This window comes from Neodiprion pinetum, chromosome 7 (assembly GCF_021155775.2).
Source record: "Neodiprion pinetum isolate iyNeoPine1 chromosome 7, iyNeoPine1.2, whole genome shotgun sequence".
Lineage (NCBI taxonomy): Eukaryota > Metazoa > Arthropoda > Insecta > Hymenoptera > Diprionidae > Neodiprion > Neodiprion pinetum.
In genome coordinates, this window is record NC_060238.1 from 13,718,201 (window position 1) to 13,745,550 (window position 27,350).

A 27,350-nucleotide genomic window follows, 5' to 3' on the forward strand; every position below is an offset into this window, starting at 1 on the left:
TAATTATTTACTCTATGCATAAAATATCAACTTTAGACTTAAGGTAATCGCTGTAAAAGGATCAGTTATAATAAGGTTAATGACATGTACTACTATTTGCACAATTTTGTTCGTTAGCACTCCCAACGGGGGGAGGGTGTTCAGTGCCTGAGCGTCGTTTTGTGCCCGTGTCATTGCAATCTCGAGTGCGAGCCGCGCTCGAACGATTCGTCTCCGCAGGGATGCCAAATCTCGCGTAGATGAGGAGGCGAGCGCGCATCACGCATTTTTTTAAAACAGTCGAGTTAAGTCGTCCGTCTAGTGACGATCGTGAGTGACGCCGTGCGTTCTCTCGTAACACAACCAAAAGACGAGAGGCCCAAATATCCTCTCGTATCGTTCGCTCCTCGGAGTAAGGTAGATGAGTACGCCCCGAGTGTCTCTCATTCTACACGGGACCGAGTGCCCATACACGCATACCAAGGGTCTTGCACCCTTCCATCATACAACGAGCCCGAGCGCTCTTGGTGTACTACCAACACCAATCATTCATACACGTTCGCTCTACGGAGTAAGGTAGATGAGTACGGCCCGAGTGTCTCTCATTCTACACGGGACCGAGTGCCCATACACGCAAATCATACGAAATTCGATCGAATCGAATAAAACAAAAATCACAATACGAAACGAACTCGAGATCGCGGTGGCACGAGCCAAACGGGCTGTAATCGGCATATACACATTCATATACACAATCGACACATACTTTTATACGTTTACAAAATACACGTTCATACTTCGTGGGTTTTTATGCCGCAAGGCTTTTCCCACAAGAGCCAATAAACATTCATAATTCGATGGCTCAAACGCGAGAGTTTTTTTTTTAATTCAAGAAAACCTCAACCTCTATCCTTCACCCAAATAAAAAGGGTTCAATTCAAAACTACGAGGCAACTTCGCCTATGAAGAAGCTTCGACTATACAATGTCCCATTTTCAAAAGTAATAAAATTCAATATGACCGCCTGAAATCACAAGAGAGTGAAAAAGTCGCTTAGTTGCTTGAAAGTGGCAATAATCTTTGTACGAGTGATAAATTGAATAGGCAGATAACAGTAAATATTAGAGATGCAATTATTTTGGCCGAATCATCTGTTGACAGAAAAAAATTTCGTTGTTATTTCCAATGTACGAAATAATAAAAGTGATCAAATAAAAAGTTCCCACCTACCTGCTGTGTTTCTTCCAAGCACCCAACATCTAAACAGATTTCTCATTTCCGTCGAATAAAGCCAATTTTCAAAAAGCATTAGCATCAACTTTCCGAGTCACTATCTCGACTATTTGAGATTCTAACCTTAAAAATTCGTATGAACTACATCGACGCCAGAAACAGAGTTTGACAGCTGAAACTCGGAGTGGCCAGCCTGCCCGTGCAGCCGATAAAACTCGTGCATGCGCATTGTATGTATAGTTTGAAGAGATTGTCCCGGTATATTTATTTGAAGGAAATGATGGTCTAGATTTTAAGTTGCCGAGAGTTAGAATAGGAGTGTCGCTAGAGACTTGAAACGTACGGGGTGCAGAAAAGGTGTGAAGGTGCTGAAGGAAGGAAATGGAATTAGAGGAGTAAGCGCGAAAGTGAATAGCGTGAGACTAGGTAGAGATAAGAGGACAAGACAGAGACCATGAGATTCATATAAGAACGGTGGGAAAGTGAGCGAGTAGGAAAAATAGAGAGAAGTGGTATGCTGGACGTAACATCGCCAAAAAAAAAAAAAAATCGAATGTCTTTTTCGTAGTGCTTAGAGCGAACTAGCCGTTGTAGGAGAAATGATTCGCTTTCGTCTTTCTATATCCAGGAGAAGACAATAGCGTCAATACACTGTGTCTAGATCGCACCAACATACCCGTGATATTCACACACAGATATGAGCGTTCGTATGTCGTGTTGTCCCACTGAGCAGCTGCCCCTCGCTCAGCTATCTTTTGATTCAGTGCTGTCGGACGAAAGTTTCTCGATAGTCCGAAATTTTCAAGTGCCACTGTTTATGTGTATATTACAGCAAAACAGCTGGAGAAATAAAAAATTCCTAAGGACTTCTTCATTGAAGGGTATTTGAAGGATCTTAAAAATGAAAACAGTGAATTTTTAACTCCCGTAGATTCCGAGTAATTTTACTTTCAATCTTTTAAACCGTTGTGAAAATTAGTTGAAAGAAGCAAAAAAAATCTAAACCTCTGAGCTTATAGATAAATTAGTTCTGAATAAACGACTTCCGTTTCCGGTTTGGATGTGAGTGGCGGGTGTAGGAAAGAGTGTAAGTGGAAAGGCGAGAATTTAGCAGGATAGCAAAGGTGAGGAGGAAAAGAAATGGGGCAGAGAAAGAGTGGGGAAGACCAAGACGGGCGGACGGGTGAAGAGAATAGGGAGGCAGGAATAGAAGGGAAGGACAGGTGAAAAAAGGGGGAGAGTTTTGAGGTTAGTCAGAGAGAGCCGGCGGACGGCAACGGGAAGAATAAGACAAAAATAGGCGGTGACATCTAGGAAGTAAGAAGGGGGATAGAGCAAAGACAGGTAGGCGGCGGTAGATAAGGTAGGGAGCGGTGGCGGAGAGAAAGAAAATGAGCAACGCGGGTTGCCAAAAAGAAGGGGCAAACAGAGTAGAGGAGGAGAAAAAAAAAGGTAGGCCGGGTGCAGTAGCATCGTTAGGGAGGGATAGGAGGCATAGCCTGGAATCGGCGACGACGTTGCTAGATTTATGAAAGAGAAAGCAGGAGGAGGAAGGGGAAAAAGGGGAGGAGGATGCAGATGAGATACAGGAAAGAGAAAGAGTATTTGGGAAAAGCAGGAAAGTTCACCGGTCGCCGGAGGGCAAGACAGGTGAGGAAGGGAAGGCAGAGGGAGGAAGTATACAGGATATGCTAAGGCTGATTAGGGAAGAGTTAAAGATAGGTTTAGAGGAGATCAAAGGGCAGGGAAGGGGAATCAGGGAAGAAATGGAAGAGATTGAAGGAAAAATGACTAGAAGGGAAGAGCAGTAGGAAGTAGAAAGGGAGGAGATAAAGGAAACGATAAGGGACCTAGGTAAAAGATTGGAAAAGGTAGAAGAGCGGAGAGGGGAGGAAATGGAAAGGGTAAAGGAGAGGCTGGCAGAATTAGAAAAGAAGAGTGCAGAAGGCGGGGGGAGAGGCAGGGACAGGGGAATGCGGAAGTGGCGCAGGTAATAATAGATAGGTTAAAAGAGATGGAGTGGGCCATAGAGAGGAAAGAAAGGGAAGAAAGAAGGGGAAATATAGTATTAAGAGGAGCGAGAATAGAGAAGGGAAGGGAAAAGCAAGGGTTGAAAAAGATTATGCAGGTGATAGGGGTAGACGTCGAGGTAAAGGATATGTGGGAGGTAGGCGCAAAAAAGGGGGGAGAAAAGGGGATATGGATAGCAAGGCTAGGGAATAGGGAGCAAAAGAGGCAGGTAATATGAAGAAAAAGCCTCCTCAAAGGGAGGAAGGAGAGAATAGAGGAGGATCTTACCTGGGCAGAGAGGAGAATGAAATGGAAGTTGAGGGAGATAGCAGCTATCGAGGAGAGAAGGGGAAACAGAGTAAGAATAGGGTATGCAAAGATCTGGATAGAAGGGAAAATGTGGAAGTAGGATGACATAGGAGAGGTGCTTAGGGACGGTACAGGGAGAGAGAGGAAAGAGGGGAAAAGTAGGGGAAAGCGATAGAGAAAGGACAGCAAGCGAGGAAAGACAAGAGGGAGGTATAGAAGCACAGGCCGGGGTACGTAGGGAAAGGCAGTCGAGGGAATGGGCAGGGGGGGGGGGGGGGGCAGAGGAAGGGGGGGCGGGAGAGAAAGAGGAGAGAGAGGGGAGTAGGCGACACGGAAAGGGAGGGGTGAAAAGTAGTTTTCTGGAATGTGGCGGGGCTCGCGAGAAAGGATGAAGATTTCTGGAGGGGGCTAAAGGAGTGGGATGTAATATTTTTAATGGAGACATGGATAGAAAAGAAGGGGTGGGAAAGGATTAGGAATAAGTTGCCAGCAGGGTATAAATGGGAAGTGCCGTATGCGGTGAGAAGAAATAGGAAGGGAAGAGCAATAAGCGGAATGCTGTTAGGGGTAAGAAAGGAGATAGTAAGTGGGGCGGGAGGGAGTGAAGAGGTGAAAGAGGGGATGATAATGACGAAAATAAGTGTAGGGGGGAAAAATTTATAGTAATAGGAATATACGTAAATGGGGAACTAAAAGAGAAGATGGGGGAATTGAAGGAGCGGGCAGAAGAGGTAGAGGGAGGAGCAAAAATGCTAGTGGGGGGTGATTTTAATGCCAGGACAGGGCAGGAGGGGGGAGGATGTTGGGGGGAAGGAGAGGAGGAGAGTAGGAGTAGGAAATCAAAGGACAGGGAAATAAACTCGGAAGGTAGGCAGTTGGTGCAATTTTTGGAAGAGACAGGATGGGCAATAATGAATGGGAACATAGAGGGTGATGAGGAGGGAGAATTTACGTATGTACGAGGGGCGGGGGTGACGGTGATAGACTACGCTATAGGAGACAGCGAGGTAAGGGATAGGGTCAAAAGGATAGAGATTGGGGATAGGGTTGACTCGGATCATCACCCGGTAATAGTGTGGATGAAGGGGGCAGTGACTAGGACAAGAAAAGGAAAAAGAGTAGGGGAAGCTAGTAAAGAAGACTGGACAGAGGAGGGTAGGATGAGGTTTAGAACAGAGGTCAAATGGGAGGGGGTAGGAGAAGCGGATGTAGGCAAAGAGATAAAGAAAAGAATAAGGGAGTTTAGACGAGCTTTAGATGTAGGAGGGAGGGGAATGAAGCGAAAAAGGGTTGTTGGGATGAGGAATGTAGGCGAAAAAAACCGGAAGTTAGGCAGAGTCTAAGGAACTGGAGAAAGGTGGAGGGGGAAGGGGAAGCGTATAGAAAGGAAAGAAGGGAATATAATAGGCTATGCGAGGTGAGGAAAAAGAAAGAAAATGCGGGTTTCATAAAAGAAGCAGCGGAAGCAAGGACACAAAGCAAGGTATGGGAGATAGTTAACAGGGAAAGAAAGAAGTGGAAGAGGGTGAATGAGGAAATAGGCGATCAGGAGTGGAGGGAGTATTTCATGGGATTATTAGGCGGAGTGGAAAGCAAGGTAACAGAAGGCGGGGGGACGGTAAATAGGAAGGGGAGCTGCAGAGGGAAGAGATTAAAAAGGTGATAGGAAAGCTCAGCGATAGAAAGGCACCAGGGGGGGATGGAATAGTTAGCGAGGTATGGAGGTATGGGGGGGAAGAAATGGAGCAGTGGATATGGAAAACATGTAACAGAGTTTGGGTGGGGGAGGGCTGGCCAGAGGATTGGAGAGAGGGATTGATAGCGCCGATAGTGAAGAAGGGGTAGGGGAAACGGGTAGAAGAGTATAGGGGGGTGACGTTGATGCCAACTCTGTATAAGGTGTATGCGATGGCATTAGCGGAAAGGTTAGAAAGAGAGGTGGAGGAAGAGGGCATGATACCGCAAAATCAAACTGGCTTCAGGAAAGGAATGCGTACAATTGACAACGTATATGTGCTTAACTATTCAATCAATAGACAGGTGGGAAGGGATAAGGGAAAGATGGTGGCGTTCTTTGTGGACTTAAAAGCGGCGTTCGATTCGGTGGACAGGAAGGTGCTGTGGCAGACTATGGAAAGGAGAGGGGTGAGGGAAGGGCTAAGGGTAAGGATAGAGGAAATTTACAAGGAAACAGAGAGTCGGGTGAGGAGCGGGGGAAACGTAGGAGAGGCGTTCTGGACGGCGAGGGGGGTAAGGCAGGGATGTCCGCTCAGTCCGCATGTATTCAACCTGCTGTTGGCGGATTTAGAAGAGGAAATGGGGAGAGGGAGAAGGGTTGGGGTTGGCCGGCGGCAGGGTATGTACGTTAGCGTATGCTGATGACATAGTGCTCCTACCGGAAAGTGAAGAGGAAATGGAGGTAATGATTAGGAAGTTAGAAAGGTACATGGATAGGAAAAGGCTGACGGTAAATGTAGGGAAATCAAGGATTATGAGATTTAGGAAAGGAGGTGGCAGAAGGAAAAACATGGATTGGAGATGCAAAGGGAAAAAGATAGAGGAGGTTAAAGAGTTTAGCTATCTAGGGTATAGAGTAAAGTGCAATGGGGGACAGGAAGCACAGGTGAAAGAGAGAGTACGGAAGGCAGGGGTAGTAATGAGGCAGGTATGGGGAATAGGAAAAAGAAGGTTTGGGAGGGATTGGGAAAAAAGGATATGGTTATTTGACAGGCTGGTATGGACGGTAATAGAGTAGGCGTCGGAGATATGGGGGTGGAGGAAGTGGAGGGCGGTCGAGGCAGTACAGGATAGATTTTTGAGATGGACATTAGGAGTGGATGGGCGAACACCGGGATATTTAGTAAGGGAGGAACTACAGAGGTAGAAGCTAAGGATTAGGGCAGGGAGAAGGGCATGGAATTTTGAAAGGAAGCTGTAGAGAGGGTAGGGTAGCGAGTTAGCTAGGAGATGCTGGGAAGAGATAAGGAAAAAGGCAGAATCTGGGAGGCAGGGATCGAGATGGGAAAGAGAAAGGGAAAGCTTCGTTGCGGAAAGGGGAGCAGAAAGTAGAGAGGTAGTCGCGAGAAGGGAGAGGGGCGAGATGGATTTTAGGGAAATAGAGGAGAGAGAGAGGGAAGAACAGAGATAAGAGAGGCGGGAGGAAATAAGGGAATCGAGGTACAACAGATGGTGCAGGCTAGTGAAAAGAGAAGGGATACCAGGGTATCTGGGAAAGGGATGAGGGGAATGCAGGTGGACAAGGGTGGCAAGATTTAGATTAGGAAGCGAGATGAAGGAGGCAAGGTACTGGGAAGAAGCAGAAAAGAGAAGGTGTCGGGTGTGCGGGGGGGGGGGGGGGGGGAGGAAATATGGGAGCACGTATGGGAAACGTGCGTGGGCTGGGATAGAAGGGGGGAAAACTGGCAGCAGGTGGTGAGGGAGATGTTAGGTGAGGAGGGGGTGGGAAAAGTTTGGATGAGAGAACTGGAGGGGATCAGGGATGTACAAGAGAATGAAAGAGTGAGAGATGAATGGAAAATGGAATTCGATTAGGATAAGGACGAATAGGGAATAGAATAAGGTAAAATAGGATAAGGTTAAGTCAAGATAAGGATAAAGAATCAGAAAAGGATAATAGGGAAAGTAAGGGAATAGCAAGGCAACGGCACAGGGCACAGGCAATTAGAAAATAAGTAAGGATAAGGTAGGAATTAAGAATAGGATAAGAATAGGTTAAGAAAACATGTAAAAATATGGTAAAAGAAGAGGAAAATGGAAGTCTTTGTAACCCCAAGGGGAACAATAAATGTTACATACATAGTTCTGAATAAACAGTTGACCTTGTTCTTTTTTAAATGATTGATTTGTGTATTTTTTATGAATTTGTAAGTATCGAGTAATTCATCGCCGCGTCGAGGTGAAATCGAAAATTCGTCCCTTAACCTTTGGACCCCTCCCACGCCTTATCTATGGGATGAAGGGAGGGTTATTTGCGGATTTTTTTTGTTGAAAATTTAATTTTCTACAAAACTGTGTTTTGAGATTTTCCAAATTTTGAAATTTGTTCGAACCGCAATCGAGACACCGTTTTGACGTCTCGATTTTTGACAGTTTTTGATGGTTTTTATTCATTTTTTCACCCCCCTACAGCACTCGGATTTCAAAAATTCATTAAGAAATGTTTCTTGGAATAATGTAACGCGTCTGCCCTAAAAATCTCGAACTGTAAATAATGTGTTCAGTTTATTGATGAAAATTGAGGCTCATTTGACTGGTCTACATACGCTGGTAATCGAGGTGGTACGAGAGGTTCAGGTAAACGGTAGACGCTAGCCGAGGTGTTTCTGAATCACAACACGGATAGCCACATCAGGCGATAGATGAAGTCATTGGGATCAAAATACGGTAGTCATCGGTAGCTGTTGTCCCTCGGCGGTAGGGATCGTTATCGTCCTGGCACTTTGTTTGCTTGCACAGAAGCATGAGATTACAGATTTCACAAATAAAGAATTAATTACTAGTAGTTATTACCTATTTTATATCGAGTTCATTTGGAGTACTCCACCAGAGACGCGTTTTCCGAGAGTTCGCTTTATTTGTGTGCCCTTGTGACGGGGTGATGGGCTGTTCTAAAACGCTACGCTACAGCACACATACCTACGCACTTACTAATTTGTAACGATTTAAGTATACCGCGGGTAAAGTCAAAGCAAATACCAAAGGAGATTTGGCTCATGAAGCAATCACGTGTTGTATACCGTGGTTCATCCCACATTTCTTCTGGAAGATGAAACTCAACACTCTCCCTCGAACGGTTCCTCATTGAAACAGAAGGTGTTAAATTCAACGGATATAGTGGTGCAATATCACGTCAGCACGTTGAAGTCTAAATTATCGGGAGACAAATCTTCAAAAATTTGAATAAAACAATGGAATATCCACGGGCATGTCGCCATTAACTACCTGCCGCGGAACAACGATTGAAGATTGAAGAGAAGTAATCCGTAATTAAAAAACACACTTTGCAATGGTAGATATTATTTACAAATATTATTTATTTATATACTGACGCTGATGGGAGAAGATGTTTTATTCTTACAATTTCACGCCTATATACACCTAATGTCCATAATTTATGTAGAGAATGAGTGAATCCCTGAATGGAAGGATGAAAGCATATTTAACATGTTGTTAGCTATAAGTATAAATGAGAGAATATAAATCAGGAAGAAGATTGTGCATACTTTTCAGGGCAGACAAATAAAAATAGTAATCTAAATTAATTTCAATAAATGGTAGGTAATACAACTTCCACTAACTGCTGCATAAGTTGTTCATCTTTTTTTTCTCACTCCACACTCTTTTTGACGCTGAGCACGTGATTTCACTTTTGTCTCTCTGTAATGTATGTGAATAGTAAATAGTGAACACTCGAATCACATATACATTAAACGTATATAGTCAGTAAATACTTGTATCAAGTTTTAAAATCTTATTTACTTACTTTTGTAAGTTTGTATTACACATACTTGCTGCAGTTCCCATTATGATTTTTGAGGTTGTACAACCGGCCGCGCACGATGCTCGCTGCTCGAATCTCGACACTCGCACGCACGCATACATTCGTATATAAAAGAAAGAGAGAGAATGAATGGACGAATGAATGATAAATTTATTATGCCACGCTAATGCAACCATAGGCAAACAAGGAAAAACATACAAAATAAAGAGGTAAAAAATGAAAATACAAAGAAAACATAATAAAGTAAGAGATACAATAAGAAATTCGTAATATAGCTGCGAGAGACTCGATATAAACAAAAATATAAAATTAAGAGAAATAGAATTACAAATGAAAATAAAAAAAAAATAAAAAAAAACAACAATAATGATGAAATAGATGGTCAAACGGCGCTGAAAGTAAGATTTATAGTATATATCTCTCAAGCTAATAGCTTACATACCAGAGCATACTTATTACCATTCTAAAGATGAAGATGCACTACTACTGAATGCCTTAAAATCATGTCATGTTACCGTTCACAGTGCCGGGCACGGAGATCATGTTTCAAACTTCAAGTCGAATTTTGTAGTAAATAATTATAGAGGCGTTGTTTAAAGGAAATTAAAGACGTCACAGAGGTAATATGGGAGGAAAGAGAATGCCAGAAATAAATTGAGGACAGAGCGAAGGATTTTTGTAGGATTGAGGTACGATGCGAAGGGATGAGGAAAGAAGGTGGGATGGCGGCTCGAGAGGGGTGCAATGGAGGTGCAGCTGGTGTGAAAAACTATTGCAGGTAAAACGGGACTTCATTCCGTAGTAATTGGTACATCACAATGCCAAGAAAATATTTGCGTCTCAGGGCAACCCGAAATCACGCCAAACGCTCTCTATAGGGAGAGATGGGCTCGTCCCTGCGGACATTAAAAATAAATCGTATACATTAGATTTGTCCTTAAGAAGGCCAAAATCGAATTTTAATGGTCTCACCCACCAAATTGGTTCGTAATAATTAAAGAAAAAGTTATAATTTTAAAAGAAGTTTCCCTCCATATTTACCCACCGCTAGGAAGCCTTACTTTTTCCCATAAGAAAAGCATTGATTTTTCGTGATTTTTAATCTTTTTTTTACCACTGCCCTAATTATCCGCTGAAAAATCGTAAATTCTCAGAAAATGTTCCCAGTTCTGTTACCTTTTTGTTGAATTTTTTCGAATTCGATACAAGCATTTTTGGGCTAGATCGATCACATCTTTATTCTCTGTATGTTGCGAAAAACGCGGAAAGAAGAACTTGGTTTCTCAGACGGCAAATTGCAAAAACTGATTGTTTACCACCTAGAGCCTACGGGCTACCGAAAATTCATAAACCGGATACACCGGTAAGAATTATAGTTTCGTTCACAGACAGTCCTACCATCAATCTAGCTCGCTTCCTTAGTAAATGGATTGGTAACAACATTGTCCCTCCTCTGTCACGTGTAAGAGATAGTTTTGCTCTGGTTAAATCTATCAGGAACTTTCGTCTCCCACCCGATCATGTGTTGGTTTCGCTGGATGTTGTGTCATTGTTTACCAATATTCCACAAGATCTAGCAATCAACGCGGTAAAGCAGCGTTGCCATCAGTTGGTGGACAAGATTCCTGTCCCACTTAATGAACTCATAAAAGCATTACACATCTGTTTTAAGGCTGCCATTTTTAAATTTAATCAGAGCAACTATGCTCAAACTTATGGTTTACCGATGGGCTCGCCTCTCTCGCCAATTTTGTCGGATTTGGTTTTGGATGATCTTGAACAATATTGTCTCAACAAACTGGACTTCAAGCCTCCTTTATATTTCAGATATGTAGATGACATAATCACAGCTGTCCCTTCTGATAAAGTTGCGGAAATGCTATCTGTCTTCAACCAATTCCATCCGAGATTACAATTCATCTTGAAAATATAGTGTAATCATCGAATTAGCTTTTTGGATGTTCTGATCATTAATGATAACCAGCTCATCAAAACTAACTGGTTCCATAAGGCTACCTGGTCACAAAGGTACTTGAATTTTCATTCTCATCATCCCCGATCTTACATAATTGGAACGATTTATTGTTGGGTTGATAGAGCCATTCGACTTTCAAGTATGGAATTTCATAACAAAAATTTGTCCTTGATTCATCAGGTACTATGTAAAAATGACTATCCATCTCGTCTGCTCAACAAACATATACATGTCAAATATGATTCCATCTTGTCATCGATCAGTTCCAACAATAATGATGATGCATCTGGTGCACAAGTTATTCAAAAAAACTTTGTTTCCCTCCCATACGTTGCGGGGTTGTTTGAGTCACTCAACAGAATATTCTCTCAGTATAAAATCTAATTTGTGGGTAAAAGTGCACATGATCTATCCTCTATGTTTGATTCTGGTAAGGACCCTTCACCCCCGTGTATGCGTTCTTGTGTAGTCTACAAAATTCCCTGCAACCAATGCAATATGTCCTACATAGGTCAAACAAGTAGGCAACTACACACCAGGATAATTGAACATAAACGCAATATCCATGAACATGTGGGTAATTATACTGCACTGACGAAGCATGCCATCGATTTCGACCATTCATTCAATTATTCTCAAGCCAGCATTATTGACGTTGAACCATTGTATTACAATAGGTTATCGTTAGAAATGTGCAATATTGTTGCACATCCCAATTCTGTCAATCGAAAATAAGATATTGAACATCTGAGTACTATTTACACCTCTGTGATACACCTATCGTGAATATCTATTACCGACTGAGCTTGCTCTCGATTTTACCTTTTAACAAATTCTGGTTTCTATTTAACCCGTTGACTCTGTGCGTGCTCTGATGATGACTAATATCGGTTTCCCCCCACTACACACTGGACGTTCCACATGTTCAAAAGTGCTCCAGACTCAAGACCTAAAACGGTCGCTGTGTGTTTTTATTAAATTAACAATAAGGATGAATGCTTAGGAGTTTCGTATCGCTGTCGTAGTTTTTTTTTTTTGTTTTTTTCAAAAAAATGAACTTTTGTGTCTTATTTGATTATTCGAACACGCATTCACTACATACTAGTGGTTCCTTTTCTTCGGTAATTGAAATTGTCAGTTCACAACAGGTAATTCCTCTCATTCATATTTGCATAAAGATCCGTGCTTATTACCTAAACCTTTCATATTTAATTTTGTTATAACTGAGTTGTACATTATTTTATTATCTCTGTTCGTGACAGATGTTTTGAATGAATTGATCTGAGGAGGGCCCCCATCAGGGCTGAAACGTAAACACAAAAAAAGTGTTTTGATGTTCACGACCTTCATATCCAAGAATAATATTATTCAACATCGAAAATTGATGTTGAGAAAGGTATAACAAAATCTGCTACCTCGTTTACATATAGAGAAAAGCGGAATTCCATCAGGACTTTGCGAGAGAGAGTCAGAATTAGTCTCGGTAATAGCTTCGTGTATGACTTCAGGTGAAATATGTGAGAAATTGAAGATAGGATGGTTTTGAGGAAGAGGTTCAACTAGCTGAGAGCAGAAAGCATCCGGGTAAGGCGAGTGAGAAAAATATTGGCAAAAAATGTATTTAAGTCTTCAGCTGGGAAAAAGGAAAAGGGGGAGAATCCACAAGGTTTGGTCAGCCCTGAGTACGCAAGCTGCTTTTACAGGTAAGAAGGATCTGTGATCGTCGAGAGCTTACGCTCAAAGAAAAGTTTTTTGCCAATTTTAGCTCGGTGGATAAAGAGTTACGATAATCACGATAGATAGACATGTTTAGTGATCCTCCTAACCTACGTACACGGCGATACAAGTTATTTCCAATGCTAATTTTTGTTTTCAGGAGTTGGTTAACCACGGCGCGATCGATTTATCAATCGTCCTAGTTTTGAACGGGGCATGTTCGTCCAATAACTGCTTGCGTACGTTCAAAAATGCATCTGCGAAATCATGAATAACAATATAATGATCGGAACTATAGTCACACAGAATATTGCGATCGAGCTTGCAGGACTCTATCAATGCGTTGACATACAGTGTGTGATTAAAATGTTTAATGTCTCGTCTACGGATCAAATGTTTTTGAGGAGCGCCTACGGCAAAATTGTAGGTAAACGCTAGTAAATCGTATCCTGCGATGAACGGCGCATCTGACTTTATAAATTCTGAAATCTTTGAACGACAGTCAACAATCACCACATCTAGCCAACTATCAGCAGACCCCGAGTGGAAAGTAGCCTCAGAGTCGGGAATAAACAAACTGTGTGCCAACGCAAAGTCACACAGTGCTGTCGATTCGAAATTTGAACTCAGTAGATTACAATTTAGATCACCAGTGATGATTATATTGTTATACGACAGAGAGAGACGGGAGAATATATCAGAAAAACCATGAAATAAGTTTCCTTTCGGTCGCCTGTATATGCAGGAAAATAAGAGAGTTTTATTTAGAGAGTTTCTGATGCCTAGGATGATAAATTCAGGCATGTCGAGAAATCCGCAGGAGAGAGATGTAATACTTGAAAACGAAGTGAATTATAAATGTAGCATGCCACTCCTCCTCCGCGCTTTCCCAACGGATCATTTCTGACTAGATTATAATTCTCAATTTTAATTAGATCATCTGAAATATTTTCATGCAGCCACGTCTCGGTGATCGCAACCATATGAAAGAAATTCATTGCAACGTGTGCAATTATTATTTGTTCGGAATGTCGAACGAGCGAGTTTGCATCAAAGGATAGGACTTTGAGAGCTGATTGGTTGGTAATATTTGTATTCGTTTCAGTAGTAGCGGTCGAAGAGCGAGATGGAAGTCAGGTGAGCCTGGCATGGTCAGCTTTTGAATTTATTACAATAATATTAGCACCATCGTTACGACGTACGTTGATCGCTCCGAATCTCCACCATACATGTTTATATCCTCGACTGAGTGCTAGTGCCACAGTCTGTTTCAGTAATTGATTGGTATCACGTGGTAACAGTTCATTAATAAAAATGGGATTGGAACAATCCATCAAAAAAATCTCACGACACGTGAGAGATTTCTCGGCCCGCTTCTTTTCAATAATGAAATCACGAATACCTGTGGAATTCATTTTGACAATGACTGAAAGCTTTGATCGAGCACGGGAGTGTTGTTGTATCGCGGATCCCACAGCTTGAATATCTCTCTTGAAAGCTTCACGAATTTTGAGAATGTCCGACATGAGTCGCTCAATTTTGAGAGATGAGAGAAATTGTTTACGATTTCTTCTTCGGATAGAGAAACATTAGACGGAATGCCACCGAGTATCAATTCAGCAGATGGAGGCATGAAGTATGTGGACGATGCTCTGCTCGAAATTTGCTCAGCCGGAGATCAAATCCGTGCCTGCTCATCTCTCAGATTTGCAGTTTCCGTTTCGGAGATCAGTGCATGATTTTCGAGAGCACTGAGACTACATGAAATGCTCTCTTGTGCAGTCGTCAATTTTAATACATCTTCACGAAGGGATGAGATGGACTGAGTCACGAAATTTCACGGCGAGTTTCTGCAAAATTTACTCACATCGAGTTTGTAATTGACGAGAGCTCAGTGTTAAATTTATGATTTAAATGTTGCAGCTGTTTCGCCATTTAGCCAAGAGAAGACAGTTCGGAAGATTTAGAATGATTCAAGGAGCCAGTGGGGGAACGGGGAGTAATAGATTATCGTTGCATAGAACATTGCAGAGAGCAGGAATCGCACATAAATTTACTGGCTAATTCTACATTTAGCGGATCAATTTCGTACTTTGATATAATGCAACTATGCATCGTATTAATTCTCTGCGCATGACTCTGATATCACAAATTTTACAAACCTGAGACACTGTTAAAGATAAGAGAATACTGTAATAAATGAACACTTTATTACTCTTTAATATACTTCATTTTATCATTATCACAGAGGAGTACACTTGGCGTGTGGCTGGTATTTCTGCCATCTTTTTCTTGTCTGCCTTCTTTGTCGCGTTGTCGCTAGGTAGCTACAAGTTCGATCGTGACAAATACTTGCAGAACGTTGAAAAATTCGAGTGAGTACAGATATCGTAGGTAGCCGGCAATGAAGAGCTCAGTTGAGAGATAATAAGATAGAACCCAGAGACATATCGAATTCCATTGAGAAAGCGGGAAGGCTCGGTCGATATGTAAGAGTTCCGTTGGCCGATGATAAGTCAATGTTCCTTTGATGGTCGATAAAATGGAGCGCAGAGGTATAGAGTATTGATCGCAAAACCGGTCGATCGATAATGAGCGGCAGGTGGGAAGAGAGAGGTAAGCCCGATCGAAGTGCGCATGCCCAAGACAAAGTGATAGACAAGGCCCCCTCACACAATCATATTTGTACGTAGGTGTGAAATGGAGATTTGGAGGTTAGAATGAAATGAGTTGATTTTATTCACGAACTGCACGTAAATGCATTCACGGCGGACCAGATGAATTGTGCCGAGATAGTCGGATATATTGTTCGTGCTAAAGTCTGGAAGACAAAACTTCCGAAGGCAGAAGGCAGCAGCACAGAATCTTAAAATGCAGGATTCGATCTAGAATGAGACTGTTACTTACTGTTAAAGAGTGTATTATCGAAGCTTCTTCGTAGGCGAAGTTGCCTCGTAGTTTTGAATTGAACCTTTTTTATTAGTATGAAGGACAGAGGTTGAGGTTTTCTTGAATAAAAAACTCTTGCGTTTGAGCCATCGAATTATGAATGTTTATTGGCTCTTGTGGGAAAAGCCTTGCGGCATAAAAACCCACGACGTATGAACGTTTATTTGTAAACGTATTAAAGCGTGTGTCGCACACGTAAATGTGTCGATTGTGTATATGAATGTGTAAATGGCTGTTACCGCCTGTTTGGCTCATGCCACCGCGATCTCGAATGCGTTTTGTATTGCGATTTTTTGTTCTATTCGATTCGATCGAATTTCGTATGATTTGTATTTGCCTTACTCCGAGGAGCGAACGTATATGAGAGTATATTTGGTCCTCTCGTGTTGGTAGTACACCAACAGCGCTTGGGCTGGTTGTATGGTGAAAGGGTGCAAGACCCTTGGTATGTGTGTATGGGCACTCGGTCCCGTGTAAAATGAAAGATACTCGGGCCGTTCTCATCTACCTTACTCCGTAGAGCGAACGTGTACGAGAGTAGATTTGGGCCTCTCGTTTATGGTCGTGGTACGAGAGTACGCACGGGCTCTCTCGCGCACGACGTCACTGACGATCGTCACTAGACGGGCGACCGAACTGGACTGTTTTTTAAAAAATGAATAATGCGCGCTCGCCTCCTCGTCTACGCGAGATTTGGCATTCCTGCGGAGACGAGTCGTTCAAGCGCGGCTCGCATGGAGATCGCAATGACACGGGCACAAACGACGCTCAGGCACTGAACAAAGAGCAAAAGCTGTAGATAGAGAGAGAGTGCGCTAGCGTCACGCATTTTTCATTACGGATGTCTACTTCTACGACTGAACTTCGTTCCCAGCGGATGTCCTCCGATCGCATACGTTTTTTTGATCTCAAGACTCGATTGACGGATGCTTATGAAAAAAATTACAGAATTCCATTACTAGAAGACCTTTTATGTGAATCAATTTGGGCGCGAAGGGCCACTCCAAAGGTTCTGATAAAAATTCTAGAGATTAAAAATCGTTATATTTCGAAATTTGGTCGATGTAGCAAAACTTTTTTTTCATTTTATTTCTTCAAGGGTATATCACCCTCACGAATGATTTGAGATTTTTGTGAGTTGTGCGCGATTGCGAAAATTACGATTCTTGCCCTTTTTTGCGATGCTTTTACTATTTTGACTAGGTCTTGAAAAAAAGTTGTCTAAATAACTAAAGAATATCGAAATTTGCCTTTTCAATATCACTATACATAACATTCAGCTTAGGCATCTTGTATATGAGAGAATTGAGTTGATGAAATGTCGTATTTCATTGCTAAATATAAGTCGTAACAATTTTTTTTTTCTGATGATACATTGTCCTCGTCACTTGATCCTATTAACTTTTCGAGCCTATGTCCTAAATACGAAAAATTCTTGGAGGAGATCATTCGCTTCTATTGTGTTATCTGAAGGAAGAACCCAGCATCATGAAATTTTCAATAAAATGAAGACATATCAATCAAAAATGTATACATTACGATGAGAATGATGCTGGTATCAATGGAATCAAAGGGTACTGTTGCTGTTGTACTAATGGCTTGCCATCAATTAGATATCGATCTCATGTAGCCATTCTTGTATACCACCTATCTTACGGCTAGTACTCATCAAAAATAATTCGATCCGCGCAAATGCTGAAAAAATTATTTAACGTGGAAAATGTTTATCCAATTGCAGATGAAAACAGCAACGAGGACAAGATATCATCTCCACCATAAATATTTAGTTGCAAGGCATACTTTCATATTTAAGGATGACAGCATCAAACAATTTCTCTCACATATTTGTTCAAAATAGTGACTATTAATTGCGACTAGTAACGTATTCCGTAATGATATGCAGTCACGAACGACGTTCTTATAAGAATTTTTCAATCCTACATATTATTATTATAATTATCGCCAGTATTGTATTTTATTCAGAATATCTGATTTACGATTAGACTTGTTGATGAACAGTGGAAATATTTCAACAAAAATTCTTACAACATTTTTATTTAGCCCTAAAATACGACAATTAATCAACTCAATGCTCTCATATACAGAGTGGCCAGGTTGAATGTTGGGTAAAGTGATATTGAGAAGACAAATCTCGATATTCTATAGCTATTCAGACAACTTTTTCTCAAGGCCTGATCAAAATAGTAAAAGCATTGCAAGAAAGTGCGAAAATCGTAATTTTCGACGTGGTGCAATACTCAGAAAAATCGCGAATGATCCATAGGAGTAACATACGCCTGAAGAAATGAAATTAGGAAAAAAAAGATGTATTTCATTGATTGGATTTCGAAATATAACGATTTTTAATTCTATCGAATTTTTTTCGGCACCTTCGCAGTGGCCCCTCACGTCCAATTAGTTCACGTAAAAGGTCTTTTGGTAATGCATACCCATAATGTTTTGTATGAGGATACGTTAATCGAGTCTTGAGATAGAAAATCGGATGCATAAAATGTTACATTTCACCCCCCCCCCCCGAGAGTGTGGAGGGGGTTATTGACTTATGAACCGCTGGGCGCATGTTTTTCTGACCTAAGAAATATTCCCGAACAGGTAATTTGAGAATCCGCAAACATGGGCATTTAGCCTCTCTTAACCAGGGATACCCTTTGATTCCAGAATTTACGCATGTGTTTGAATATGCATACCCTCTGATCATCTCTGATCAAGAAATAAATGGATCAGACTTGGATTTGGAAATTTTTTGTTTCAGCACGTGGCTTTGGAATGCGAGTAGTCGGGGGTAAGACTGGGGTCGACGGTCGAATGTTCGCTTACATTGTGTGGACGGTTCCCGGGGGACCTGCAGACAAGGCAGGACTTCAGCAAGGAGACAAGGTAATGTAACAAATTTCTTTTTACTACTTTTTCTCTTTCATACCGTTTCTTGGTTTTGAATGAAATTTTAATTTTGTTCGTAAGGTTTTCATTCAAAAATAAAACCAAAAATCAGTGAATTTGGAACAATGTTTTCATATATTATTATTTATCATGATCATGGTATCTTGAATCTGCTAAATCTTGAATTTTTTCTTCATTTGAAGATCTTATTCTATGAGACCAATTTCATTTATCTTACTCAATCCAAAGAAAATTCATATATGGTGGAATGACCTTCTTACTTTCGTAGACAGCATTTTCTCGTGAATGAGTTCATTACATACCGAGATTCAAAAGAATCGTATATTTAGTTATCACGATAAAGCGGGAAAGCTACAAATATAAGCATAAACGGAGAGAATAGAAAATCACAAGCCTAATACTACGCAAAAACCAAGGAAATTGGATGAAAGCACGTATATCTCACAATAATTTAGTAAAGTTGCCTACTTCTATTTGCCCGCAAAATAGAGTAAGACGGAATATAAAAAAAAATTTAAACATGAATTGAAGGACTATTGCGTAGTAAGTTTACACTCGAGCGATAGCTTGTTACGTACTAGCTGCCGTCGTACATACCAGATTCGATATATGTCACACATACATCCAAAATATACAAACGTATTGGGTAATGACCGATCTATTCGCTGATATACTTCGCTTACTTCCAACGAAAAGAACTAGTGAATTTTAGAAGTCATAACAATATATATTTATATCTTCTTTTTCATGATAAACACACTACAAAGAAAAACAACGGATAGATCGTTTTTTTTTGTACTGTAATTGACAATATAATACTCAGCAATTTCCACTTTCCACGCAAAGGCCTGTCATGAGAAATTTTACTTCAACAATATGGAATATCCATTTCGAAACAAGGGACGGAAGAATATGAAATATTGATTGGATTTTTTTTAATACATCGAAATTCATGATATAAGTAGATATGAAGGGGGGTTCTGCGTCAATTTTCTTTACCGCCCTCAGCGGGAGCTGCAAGGATGCGTCTCGCCTGTAGTCGGTGTGTTACCGACCTAAGCTAACCTGACCAAACCCATCCTTACCTCACCTGCAAGATGGCAGACTGACCTGCAATATGGCTGACTAACCTGCAAGATGGTGGACTGACCCGCAAGATGGCTGACCGACTTGAAAGATGGCTGAGTGACCTGCAAGATGTCTGACTAGCCTGCAAGATGGTGGACAAGATGACGGAGCATGTATTCGGTGTGTTACAGACCTAAGCTAAGCTGAACCAACCCAACCTATACTAACCTAACCAATGTAAACAACAAGATGGCTGGAGCAAGATGGCTGACAATATAACGGAACACGTTACCCACGTTAGCTAACCCAACCTAATGCACGTAAACAACAACATGGCGGACAAGATTGCAAAGCAAGATGGCGATGCAGGATGACGAGGTGGTATGGAAAAATGGCAGGCGGAATATAACATTTCAAAAATAATAATATCGGGATATGCCGAATAGATTCTGTTGTAATATATGGACAAATTCATATTCTTGATTAATGGCCAGAATGAAACTTGACGAGCCATCTATTGGCCAGCGATAGTTTTGCGTAGCGAGACGAGCTCGCGCGGGACCGAACGCGCCAAGATTCAATCTAGCTCTCTCTACTCCTGGACTCCTTGTTAATAGGACATGCCGCACTGTTCATTATGTAAATAGTTATTATACTCTAATAAACTACATTAATATTAATTGCATAAAACCACACTCCCTATTATATATCCACAGATTCTTTTGCACTAATGGACGCGATGGCGACACTGTGATTAAGTAAGCTGGGAATGTTGATGATGACCCATAAAATTTCGGGTTTTTTGTTTGTTGTTTTGATTGTTTATCCCAGGCATATTTTCCATTCGGAGAAAGTGTTACAAAAATAAATATTTATAGCTATAGGTAAGGGAAATACACGTAGAATAACTGTAGGATATTTGGAATACGCATTTTTGTTTACCAATGGCTAAAAAATTTTATCATTTACATTATACCAATTTGTACACAGTACCACTAATCGGATTATATGCGACGATGCGGCTCATGCAAGATCATACAGTAGGCTGAAGTGTTTGGCGGGAATTTCATGCTAGTGTCAAATTCTAATCGAATGTCCACAGGTCCAGTTTTCAATGATTCGTTCTCCTTGGAGAAATCGATGACGATGTGGGGAGCTTGGTTTATACATTCACGCTTCGATAGCAAAGGTTCAGCTTCTTTGTTATAGTAGGCCGTTTAAAACCGGACATACCTATCATAGAGATTGGCATACTGATTATTGAATATATCAAGATTTGAATTTCCGTGGCGATAATACTGTGAGTGGAGGAAGAGTTTTACATCTCTGATTCGATAACGATTCGGCATTTTTCTGCGGTTCGTTTCTCCTTGCAATTTGAAATCCCAGAACGTCATATCTCGGCTCCTCCAACTGTGTCGATGTCTTGACTGCCCATACATGCCACGTCGTTAGAGAGAGCATCGGATACATGTACGTTTCCCAAGAACGAAAACTCATGGATATGGCCGGATCCATGGCAATGTAGTTGAGTAACTGGATTTTCGGTTTATCGGCCAGTTTTATGTAGGGCAGCAACCACTCGATTTTATTAAGGGTAATTTTGAAGTTTTCCGTGGGTGGGGTCTGAATCACCACATTCAAATCGGTGTTGAAACGTGTGAGAATCAACTCGTGTTTGCCATTGACGATGATTCGACAGTAATCTTCGGCGAAGCCCAGCATATAATTCGACGGTAGAACAGCGTCGAAATTTTCAGAAGCATCAGTTAGTTCGGTATCGCCGCTCAACCAACTGGTATTCTCTAGACTATATTGCTGACCCGTACTTAGGGATAAGTGCCCCTTCATAACGCTGGTGATACCAAAATTTTCATTCCGATCAATCTCCACACCGTTCAACTTATAGCGAACTTCCTCAAACAAATGACAATCAGCCGTATCGATCAATTTCGTAACCGCCCCCGCAGTCACGTTATCATCCTTTGTAATTTTTCCATGAATGTGTAGAAAACTTTTATTAGGCAGTAGACACAACTCTTGATGCTGAACAGCAATGTGGATCTCATCGTTGTTCTGAAAGGTAGATGATGCAAACGACTGATGAGCATGAATCTCAGGGTGCGTGATCGAATCGTCGAATGTTATAGATTTCTGTATTCTTATCGTCTCCTCCGTGGTAATATATACAGAATGTAGAGAATGCGAATTCTTATTTTTCTGAATTCCTACGTGATCGAAGTCCTAGGCTACGAATAAACCGAGTGTTTAGACATGTCAGCTTCGTCAGAGATCTCGGCTCCATTGGAGGTGGTTGGCAAGTGATGACGTTTGGCCATAAAGTCTTACTTTTATAGTTGCTACTACATTTTTTTGTCTCAAACACAATCCCCATTATTTCAGAGACTTCACATGTAATCGCACGGTTATGGTTTCGCCGCGAAAATTGATTAATTCGCCGTCTTGATCAACTATTCTCAGCTGTGAGCGATGTATCGACTGTACAGGGATCGGGAGGCAAATGACTTTGGTGGGCACTTCGATGATCTCATATCCTGATGGAACAGTTGGAAAAAATCATAAATCGTGTAAACTAGACGATCGTTCATGTATGCTCCTGTCGTTATATTGCACTCGACGCGCAGAGAGCTGACTTTCAGTATAGCTACCGGCAATTCAGATCTATAAGTGATGGACTTGGTAGCTGCATTGCTTTGAATCCCATTGAACGTCCAATGCAATCCCGCGGTCTTAAGTCCACCCTTTGATTACATGGAATTTCAGCGCTCAACTCGTTGTTGTTGGCTCGCGCACTGAGGGTAATGTCTTGGGGCAGTACCTTGGATAGAAAACTGTTAATATCTTCAATTTCATAGCTTCCTGTGGGTATTGTGATGGATTCTCGATCACAATTTGACCGCGTTATGCGAAATTTATTACAGCCCTTTTCAATATCACCATCGAATTGAATATGAGCAATTCAACGAGTCCGAGAACATAGTTTTTCGGTGATGACAACTCAATTGGGGGGAAATATTGCGCCTCCAGCACGGATGATTCACTCGACAACATTAACGTAAACGAATCCGCCACGACTAACGCTACCCTTTTCATAGACGCCCGCTGAGGAATTAGAGACATAAATGACCGGAAATCACAGTATTATAATAAAGGGTGAAATCACCCGTTTTGCCCCCTTTTGATGATCTAGTAGTCATCATAGATAAAAGACGTTTATAAACCTCTTATGTCTTTAAAAAGAATAAGTTTGCTGCGTCAACCAACATTATTGTAAAAAACAGTCTTGTTTCAGACTTAAAACGAGAAACACATATCTTGCAATTAAAGCTTTTTCACGATATTTTATTTACGCCTTTGATTTTGGCTTGATAATCAAACTCACGGATCCATATTCATTTCCGTAACGTCAAAGAACGTTACAGTATTATAATCGTGATATCTCTTATGATTGTATTTTACGCTACCAACACCGAGATGTCTCATCAGTTCTTTGTGTGGTTGGAAATCACCAAAGCTATTGAAATGAACAACCTGATCAGCACTTTTCTTGTTTGCAACTCAATGTGTTCCAGGGCCAGTCTTATCATCCATATTAATAATTGCTGATTTAGGCTTTTTCAACCTCAATTTTAGTAGATCATTCCGCATGTTTACGCCGCGAAAATGTGAAAATTTCATGTCTTTTGCGTACTTGCGTAGATCAAAACCGGTAAGAGCTCGGTGAAGTAGCAGTCTTAGTTTTTTGTCGGTCGTAAGTGCAGACCCATACCTTCTCCGTAGGGTTTCAGGTATAATCCTTTACCCAAAGCAATCGCCTTTATTGGGGCGTTATGTCGTTTGATCTTATTTAACTGATGTTTGTTTGCATTGGCGTCATTTTCGGCTTTAGCTACGCCTGCAGCACTTCCAGCTAGAACCCCCGTAGCACTGAGACCGGCCAGAATTGGAATGCGTAAAGGGAGAATACCTCCAATGTTATCAGATAGGGGTATAATGCGAGGTACATGTGTTTTCTTTCTAGCGAGCTTTACCGCTGAACGAGCACCTGACAGCGCTGTCGCAACAGCCATATGAATAGGCTGCATTGTTTTTTTTTTTTTTTTGCAGCCTTAATAAGGGATTCGAAATTAATTGCACTCTTCCTCCGTTTAGTCCTCAAACTCGTTATACGACGCTTAGCATCTGTTTACACTTTTCCATTTGTTCTTGTGGCGCCAAGTCCCGCTCGCTTTCCCATTAAACTCATTTAAAGTTGAGATTCAGTTTGGATTGTATTGGTGACCTACCAGGCTACGGCTTTTTCACTCATGCTAGCGTCTTTAGCTAAGACACGACTCCACGCCTTCTCGACGAACACTATATCAGCTTGATTTCTTGCAGCACTGTTATCCTGATTCTAGAGTACGCAATATCTTGTTCTTCACATGCGGCGGCCAACGGGTTGATACCAGGATTACCACGAGGTAACCTCTTTGACAGTTTTGAACCGGGTCCGCGGTACTGATACCCTGGCACATGTAATTCAACAGGAAGATGATTGATGATTTCATTTAATAGACCTTCACCACATTTCATGCATGTGCATATCGCCATGGTCAAACAACAACTGACCACATTTCTATAAAAGAAATGAACTTATATGTAAACATCTTAGTCCTCGTCGTCATGTTAATCGAGCACCATGAAATTCGAAGAGCAAACAAATGAATTACCTGTTGCGAATTCCGATAAAATGGTTCAACGAGCAAAAAAGACAACAAAACGCCATGGAAAATTAATGCCAAATACAGTGAGAGCAGTTTTTTGTGGTCCATCTAATTGTAGTAAGACTAACGCCCTACTCTCGCTTATCATCCACGGCAATGGATTGAGATTCAAAAATGTCTACGTCTATTCAAAATCACTGATACGGCCAAAGTATCAATTTTTGCAAAAGTTATAACAACCGGTGCAGAGTGTAGGTTATAATCCGTCCGCTGAAAACAAGGAGGTTATGAAACCTGAAGATGCACACCCAAATTCCATCATGATTTCCGATGATTTCGCATGCAAGAAGCAAAATAATATCAGAGCATACTTCGGCATGGGTAGCATTGGAATGTCGATAGCTTTTATCTCAGCCAGACGTATGCGCGTATTCCAAAACACCTCGTGCATGACAATGCAAATTTGCTGGTATTGTTTCGCTCGGATGAAATGAATATGAAACATATTTACATTGACCATGTCAACACCGACATGACCTATCAGCAATTGAAAGACTTATGCTCAGCGTGCTAGAATGATAGCAAATATTATTTTGGTCGTCATTAATAAAGACAGTGAAATCGATCGGGAGAAGGTACAGGAATGGTTTTGATTGATTTATAACCATATATTAGTATAAATTTGCACAGTTCCTTTGCAATAATGGAGACGCAAACATGGAGAGCACTAACAGCCGTAAACACAGCGATGTGTTGATTCAAATATTGAAAGCTAGCGATGCGATACGCTGGAAACATAAAATGATTAAATCAGACCAAGACACCGCGCAGCAGGTTATGGGAAAAATGTTTGAGCCTGTCGTAGCACCACTGCAAGAATTGGTTGATACTTCGAAGCGACAGATTGAGTACGAAACCAAAATAGAACAACCAGATATTACTATGGAAGAAGTAAAACTTGTTGAGAACGACGATAATGATGAGGAAGATATGGATGTGGGGAGTAAAACTTATGAGAGAACACCAGCATTACTCGAATTATTGTTCAAAAAATCACCCGATCCCACGCTTGTGAATGATACAGACAAAAATAATTATATAAAATTGTCACCATGGAAATGCACATCGAAAACATTACAACGCCGATAAAAGCATTCGTGTTGATGCAAAAAGTGCAGAGCATAAAAATTTCATTACGCAATTTGTCCGCTCACCACGAAAATCTGGCAAAGGTTCACCCAACTGTAAAATTGTTTAAAAGGATGGACAAGAGGTTGATTACGTCTACTGGGATAATCCAAATAAAATCGTGGATCGTCTCCGACTGCTCATGACATTACAGGCGGCTGGCAATACCGATCATGCCAACGAAATAGTTGCAATCGTTGAAGAGGTGCGAGAAGCTGTAATCATTGATTAGTGATAGATCAACGAGAAAATTATCATTTACAGATTAGTCGTTGAACGATGAGCATGGATATATTCGGACGAGAATTGGCGCGTGCTGAAAGTAAAAAATTTGTGCGCGACCCTCCAGGCATCTGATTTAAAATCACTTAGGACAATCAATATGTTATAGCAAATAAACGATTTTGTAACGTTGCCGATCTGCAGCATGCAAACGATGTCGTGCCCTTGAAAGGTCTACACAGTGTTCTACAAAATACCGTTGAAGATCTTACGGAAACGTTTCAATCAAATTTTTCTGCATTCTTGAATGATATCAATCAACTGCGTAAGAATGCTGAGAAGAATTGCAAGCTTATAAATAATGTGTCGGAGCGCACTCAAAATCTTGATGGTGAACTATCAGCACAGGAAATATGCAATCACAACCTAGTCGCGCGGGTTGAGGAACGAAAATTCGGCACGTGTTTCCACAGGCTTTACGTCTTCTGTTACAACGTTCTCGTTGAAAGCGTTAGAAATATTGTACCGCGTGGTGTATTACCGTTTCCTGTAACTAAGTAGTTATAGTCTCAGTGATTAAACATGTACTTAGCCAACAGTAGCTTCCACCCATACCTGAGACAATCCACAAACAGCGGCATAGGTTTTGGGCCTAAGTATTTCGATTTCAAATTATTGTTTATATCTTGTTAATCACATTAAAATGAATAAACTGCGAAAATTTCTGAGCTTTTGCTACGTAAGAAACAGAGAAACACTCATTCTTGCGTTTTTCTAATTTTTTTGGTTTTTTAAAGTTTTCATCTGACTAAATAATAAAATAAATACATCGACAATACTATTTTTCATCGGAAACTTTCTGAATATTTCAAAAATTCGTATTTCAACTATGAATCATGTAACTTTGAGTCAAGTTAAAAAGTGAAAAATAAGAGAATTCCGAAACAATTTTTTGATTTTTCTTATCCAAAGCTGAGACAATTTTAGATAAAACCACGCGTAAAAAATGCTAACGCTATGGGTTTAAAAACAAAAAATAAAGTCAAATAGTCAGTTTATTGAAAGTTCACGCTCACGCTATTTTACATTTTGTTTTTTTCAGTCGTTAAATCTACAGTGACTTGTAATAGCGAATATGTATGTACACTAATTCTACGCATGCAATTTAGAACTAGATATACTCAAAATGAAAGACTGAATTTGAAAAGTTAAAATAAACAACGGCAATTGCGAAACAATATGAAAACATTCGCGGAATACACTACACGAGACACTCAACGCAGCAGAGTTCAATAAACACGTGCGCCGCGAGCCACAAACTGATGCCGCTGGAACTTCTGAATTACGGTGCTGTCATAGTCATGAAACTGAACATGACAACAGTCGAACCAATTGGCTTCTCATGACGAGTGAAAAATATATTTAGTTCGGGATGATAAAATCAACTATTCACTGACGTGAAATGAGAGGATCGTAATAAATTATGATTTCGTATAACATTTCATATTTTACCAAACATCACAGGTGAGGT

The 27,350-nt window shown here is 40.9% G+C and overlaps 1 protein-coding gene across 1 annotated transcript in view; it reads left to right on the forward strand.

Moving 5' to 3' along the window:
- Fife (regulating synaptic membrane exocytosis protein fife) overlaps positions 1-27,350 on the forward strand; it is a 2,091,151-nt gene that overhangs the window by 1,495,360 nt on the left and 568,441 nt on the right. Inside the window, exon 12 of the mRNA XM_069137999.1 lies at positions 18,466-18,590. Within this exon, the coding sequence (XP_068994100.1) occupies positions 18,466-18,590 (125 nt within the window). The remainder of the gene's footprint in view (positions 1-18,465; positions 18,591-27,350) is intronic.